We start from the raw sequence: 6,479 nt of genomic DNA, 5'->3' as shown, positions 1-6,479 counted from the left end.
GCCCAATATATTTCTTTTTTTTTTTTGGTTAAGCTAGGAGTTGGGCTTCTGTCCTTTGCAACCAAAAGTCCTAAAAATATTGATGTGCTGGTCCATGCTATGAACCAAGTGGACATTGGAAATCCTTCTGAAGCATTTATCAAGGCAATTTAGAAGGAAAGTAATGAAACAGTCAGTACAATTCCAATTTTGTTAATAAAAGAATGCAATGGACCCTAAAACATTAACAATGATTATTCCTGACTAGTGGGGTTATAGACAAGTCCAGTTTAATTTGTGAGTTTATTTTTTCTAAAGTTTCTATCTTGAATGTGCACTAGTTTTGTGAGCAGGAAAAAAAAAGTGTGCGTTTCCAAGGTTACCATATTCTTTTCTGTTCATATTTTGATATTATAAAACCTCTCCTTTAAACAGAAATGTGTTTAAGAATAAAGTTTCCTCTGGATAAGAAAAGCTGTACAGCCCTGGCCGGTTGGTCAGTGGTTAGAGTGTCAGCCCATGGAGATTTAAGAATAAAGTTTCCTCTGGATAAGAAAAGCAGTACAGCCCTGGCCGGTTGATCAGTGGTTAGAGTGTCAGCCCACGGACAGAAGGGTCTCGGGTTTGATTCCCGGTCAAGGGCAGGTACCTGGATTGCTCCCTGCCCCCTCCTGGTCAGGGTGCTTTCAGGAGGCAACCAGTTGGTCGATGTGTCTCTCTCACATCTATGTGTGTTTTTTCTCTCCCACTCCCCACTCTCTTCCACTCTCTCTGAAAAGCAATGGAAAGAATATCCTCAGGTGAGCATTACCAAAACAAAAAAGAAAAGCAGTACAGGTAGCCTAGGAGGGGGGTAACCTAGCGCGGCAGTTTCTGGAGTTAACCCAAAGAGCCTGTCAAAATGACATTTCTATAGAGATTTTGACACCAGTTCTGGATGGGGCCCAGCATTTACATTTTTTAATACTTCCCCCTTCCCCTCAGGTAATTCTGATAGGCAGTACAAGGACCAGACTTCCAGACTCAGTGACCTAGAAGTTAGTAATGCTGATAAGATGACAAGATATCTCTTTGTCATTTCAATCCCTTTTAGGCCAGCTGAACTTCTGGGAAAGATATGACCATTTCAAATCTTTGGAAATACTACATAAAATAAAAACACATAAGTGCAAGATGGGGAATAATTTAGTGGCTTTGGGAACACCTTAATAAGACTAGTTTTACTTATAGAATATTCTAAACAACAGAGTATAGAAAATAATGTAACAAACACCCAGGTACATATGTCATGAAACAAAAGTAATGCCGTTTGGTCTTAAAACTTTAAACTTACAGCAATTCCCGCACAAGATTCTCTGTGTTGTTAAGGATCTTAGCGAAATCTGCTGACCTGTGGCTCATTTCTGTGAGGGAAAGATAAACAACAAAATAAGTTCCAGTTCAAAACCAAATGAACACAAGTAACTTCAGAAAAAAGAACAAGATTTGCAAGTAATAGAATAAGTAGAAATTTCAGTTATTTTGCATTCAAGTTCATTTAGGGGAAAACCTAAATGATCTTCATATTGCAAGCACTATAGCCTCATATCATAGCAGAATGACTTTTCAAGTGGCAGTTTCAGCCTGTGATTTCTCACCTTTATCACTAACATGAGCCTGTGTGCAATGTTTGCCCTCTGGGACAATAGCACAAAATTCTACACTATACTCTCACCTCACAGATACCTAAGAATAAGTCCCAAAACCTACAGCAACAATATTTAATAGCAATGAGCATACTGTTAACCCTACGGTCTCTTAATACTGTGTAGCCTTTGGAACTATAAGGAAAATAAATAAATAAACATAAAGTAAATTTTAGAACTCAAAGGTTCTCTTCTCCAATAATATAAAGAAGAGAATCTTAATGAAATTATTAATAGGTAAGATCTTCATAAGAACCTTGTGTACTTTTAAACTTTTATTTAAGTTCATTTTTAAGTGTAGGAAAAAGAAAATGAACATGAAGTTATATTATAAATATTTGGGACATGGGTATGCAAATGTACAGTAAGAACCTCCAGGTCTCAGACTCTATGACTAGCAAAACCATAGCTGAGATGTATGAAATCTCACCAGCATTTGTTTATGTTGATTTCAAAATTGCTTCCAACCAGCATGCAACTAAAGTTAAGTAAATCTTACCAAGAACGCTAATCCCAATGCCTTTGTAGTCTAATAATTCTTTTTGTATCTCTAACAGTACCTAGAAAAAAAAAAACACAAAATAAAATAGGTGATTTGAGTATTGTGTGCACAGCTCTCCCGCTGGACATACAAACCTGGGGGTGGGGAGGGGCCTGGAAGGGGAGCTGACCCTAGGACCTGTGAGGTAGGACCTCTACCCACAGAGCCCAGAAGACCCAATTTTCACAAGAGTGTGAAATCACCAAATGTGATTGATGCTATGATAGTTTTTCCAAAGGTTTGAATTAACTTAGATATAAAAATAAATTGGAGCCCGAGCTGGTTTGGCTCAGTGGGTAGAGCCTGCGGACTATGGTAGAAAGGGGCCACATGCTGACCTGACAAGCTCAGGGGAGGCCTGCATGGCGGTCTTGCAAACTCAGAGACCTAAAGTAACCACAGAGGATGGTCTGAAATTACACTTTAACTAAAAGCAGTTATGGTGGGTAGTTACACCCTAGGCAGGTATCTTCACTGACAAGGTCAACCTTCACCTTCACTGAGCCTATCTGTCTTTTTGCATCTATAATGGCATACCCTTTGAAATGTCTGGGTAGCTTGTAACTTCCCTTTTTCTGGACCCCTTTTGGCACAACCTAAATTCCCGACATATGGTCGACAGTTTGGCTCAAATAAACTCACAAAAATTATTTACAGGTTTCAATGGTTTTTTACGTTAACAGGACCAAAGGGTCCAGGGTTCGATTCCGGTCAAGGGCACATGCATGGGTTGCGGGCTAGATCCCCATCAGGGGATTCTCTCTCATCATTGATGTTTCTATCTAACTCCTCCTCTTCCTTCCTCTCTGAAGTCAATAAAAATATTTTTTTAATTGGATTTAAAAGAAAATGACCAAGTATACAATTTTTCTGATGACAACTCTGTATGCCCTGGCGAGCCTCTTGCCTATCTTGTAGGATCACTGCAGTCGCATCATCACCACAGTCAGTCTCACAGGGGCAACAGGGCAAGCAGGGCCGGGTTAGGGCCAATCCCAGTGTCAGGAAATGGGAAGGAGGGGAGTATGAGGGCTGCAACTAACTCTCTCCTAAACCTCTCCTTTGCAAAGGCAGCTCCTAGCTAGGGATGACAACTGCCATTATAATAAATGCATTGTCTTTTGTTTCCCAAAGGCAAGTAAAATGAAAATAAGAAAAGTACCTCTTTTTTTTTCTTTAAAGACAGTAAACCCTTATCAGAGATGCATGCTGTTATGTTTATGAGTTAAATAACTGATATCTCCATTGGCTTTAACATGATCCTGGGGCAGGAGGGGAGAAAGGTGGTGTGGAAGGGGGAGGGCAAGGGGGTGGCTGAAACGAGATGGGAAAAATGTCCAACGTTGTTCAATATCAGAGATGGACCAATGGCTTCTCTACTTCTGTGTATGTGAGAACTACCACAAAGTAAAAAGAGAAAAAGAAAAGTTCAAAAAACATGCACAGAACAGGTGAGGTAAGACCTCTGTAGAAGCATCCAGCCTTCAGAGATGGTTTCTTTTCAAGATACAGGCTAAGGAGGACATTAAACCATCTAAACTGGATTTCAGCTTGTCTGAAGACACAAGATTTGAACAATAAAGAATCAGACAAAAAAAGATTCCATTGAAAAGGAGGTTCAAGAATTTATCATTGTTTCGCAAACTGTTGGGTGCTTATTAGCACTGGCTGATCAAATAAACTTTAGTGGCTCCTTCCCTCTAAAAACAGAAGCACCCATCTGAGATAGAATCATCCATGAACTTCTGTTTGAAACTGTATTTCTCTTATAGATAGTAAGTATTCTTTGAAGACACCTATAAGTTTATATCAAAAATCATTACAAGTGTTTTAAGACTTCCACCCATAAAGCACAGCCCTTTAATCCAGTGGAGTTTATTTTTTTCAAACTGCAGAATGCTTTTGTGGGTCACAACGAATTTTTTTAATGAAATTGAACGAACTAGAGTGGAATAGAATATAAATCGTGTATGTTGTAGCTAATTAGGCTATTTCTTAAGGCTTTTGTTTTAGTTATAGTACATATACATGTACTTGGTCATCATATAAAATGTTTTCCATTGTGATTACATTCAAAGTTTGAAAAGCTTCTTTAATCCTTTTAATTCAATTAAATCAAGTCACATACAAAGCCCCCACCACGACCACCACACACGTTACAGGGCTCATCTGAGGGCAAAAATCCTACCCAGAAAATAAATAATAAAAAAATAACTGTATTAATGATGACAGCTGCCATTATAATAAATGCATAACAAATTTCACAGGGAGTAATACTGAATGCAAAAGATGAAGAAGGGAAAAGGGTGAGGAGGCCTCCTACAGGAAACATTTCCACAGCTCTAGCAAAGAATCTCGCCTAAAACTGATTGCAATAGCCGAGAGAGAAAAAATAAGTCCTGTTCTCTAGCTAGTGAGCGCTCCCCATAGAAAAGTTAAGATGTCCTTTCCCATCGAAAATTGTAAGATTCCCTGTTCTTACAATACAGAGGAGGCTCTGTCCCAGGGAGCTTTCTGCCCTGTTCAACAAAAGATAATTGTAAAGCATTTGGCGGCGACCCATGTTGCTACAACATATTATCAGTCATTTTGGTTGAAAAATAAAAATCTAACAGTAGCGGTACAGATAGTCCACGCGTTCAAGTCACATCAGAGACTTCGTCTGCTTCACAGCTGCTACGGGTTGGGACGGGGCGGGGCGGCAGCCACCTGGCACCTGGCTGGAGGTTGGGCAGGCAGAGAGAGAGAGAGTGAGTGCCACTTGCATTTGGAAGGTCTGCTGTGGCCCGGGGGAGAATGTAATCATTCATCATTTGCTCCAGAACAAAGTGAAGCGGACTGGGCTAGCAGCCAGAGGCCTACCAGAGTAGGAATACTCTAATGTCTTTGGGCTTTGCGGGGTGGAGGGGGTCAATACGACTTTTAAAAATCTACGCGCAAAAAACAACAAACAAAAAAAAAAACCGGACAAAAAGGATTTAGGGTAGTTCTGAGGGTGAGAAGGAGGCATTGGAAGACTTTCAAATTAACATTTTGAAAAAAAGCCATGTTCCCGAGTGCTGGCTAACCCAAACACTGTTTACGGGCAGCCATGCGTGGTCCTCCAGTTTGCAATCCCCTCCGGTTAACGCGATCCCCATTCGCCATTCATGAACCCAGTGCCCATTCATGCACCCAGTGCCCATTCATGCATTCACTCAGCACTGCCTGGCTCGCTGTACTGCCCCGCTAGGCGAACGCGGAACGAGAGGTTTCTCTTTTCCGCCGTGCCCACGCCCGGGCCTGAGAGTCCGCAGGCGTCTCCAGGTGTGCACCACGACGTGCCAGCAACGCTCCGGCGAGGCAAATCGTGCATGCCTCGGAGCAGCTGCGCGGGCATGCCTCCCGAGCTTCTTCCCCCAAGTGTATTTTCCCAGAAGCCCATCTGCGAGAGATCCTGAACTGGGTGTACGCTGGTGAAGAGCGTTCGCGGGACTCAAAGCGGCAGCGGGGATCCCAGCGCCCCACGAGGAGATGCACAACTCCCCGCGCAGGATGCTCAGCCACTCGCACGCGTGCTCACGCCCGGACTGCACTTTCCGTGCGCGATCGCTAGGACTTACCGAGCGCGGCAGCTTGGCGGGTCCGGGCCCGAAATTGACCACTTGCCTCGGGGCGTCCATGGTGCTGCGGCACGTGTGGCGAGTCAGCAGAAGAGAACCGGCTGCTCGGGCTGCGCTAGTGTGTCGCTGGCGCGTACCCTCGGCCTTCTCCCAGTGCCTAGCGGGCGTCCCCGATTGGCCTGCGCCATAACAGGCCCTGCTCCGATTGGTCCTCTTAATGAGACTTGCATCCCCATTGGTCGAGCTCAGTAGCCGGGGCCGGAAACCGTAGCTCTCCCTTGGGTTTACTGTTTCAGCCTTTTCTTTGATCCATGCAAGGCGTGCAGGAGATTGCACCAGCCTGCCGGCTCCCGAGCGCCCCCGCCGGAGGATCGTGGGCGGGGAGCGGGGGGAGGTGGGGCGGCGGAGAACGCGCGTTTATGCTTCTGCGCCTTGAATCAGACCGGTTCCAGTCCTCCGACCCTGATCCCAGACTCTCTCTAATGCCCGCAGGAGGAGGTGCGGAGCAAATCTCATCCCCTCCTCCCATCCAACCATCTCTCCTCCACCAGCCCCTGGGACTGATGCATTTGTTTCGCAACCAGCAGTCATTCATTCCCCAAACTTTTCTAAGCATCCTCACGGCGCCAGACACTCCAGTCCTGGAGAGGCAGGGCTCCTAAGGATAGAATT

The 6,479-nt window shown here is 44.0% G+C and overlaps 1 protein-coding gene across 1 annotated transcript in view; it reads right to left on the bottom strand.

The window, feature by feature from the left end:
* PSAT1 (phosphoserine aminotransferase 1) overlaps positions 1-5,970 on the bottom strand; it is an 18,815-nt gene extending 12,845 nt beyond the window's left edge. The window contains exons 1-3 of the mRNA XM_006769020.2: positions 5,808-5,970; positions 2,164-2,224; positions 1,313-1,382 (exon numbers count right to left, since the gene is read on the bottom strand). Of these exons, the coding sequence (XP_006769083.1) occupies positions 1,313-1,382; positions 2,164-2,224; positions 5,808-5,867 (191 nt within the window). The 5' untranslated portion in view covers positions 5,868-5,970. The remainder of the gene's footprint in view (positions 1-1,312; positions 1,383-2,163; positions 2,225-5,807) is intronic.
* Between the last annotated feature and the right edge of the window lie 509 nt (positions 5,971-6,479).

Source organism: Myotis davidii, unplaced genomic scaffold (genome assembly GCF_000327345.1).
Source record: "Myotis davidii unplaced genomic scaffold, ASM32734v1 scaffold98, whole genome shotgun sequence".
Lineage (NCBI taxonomy): Eukaryota > Metazoa > Chordata > Mammalia > Chiroptera > Vespertilionidae > Myotis > Myotis davidii.
This window is presented reverse-complemented; position numbering and strand designations above follow the sequence as displayed.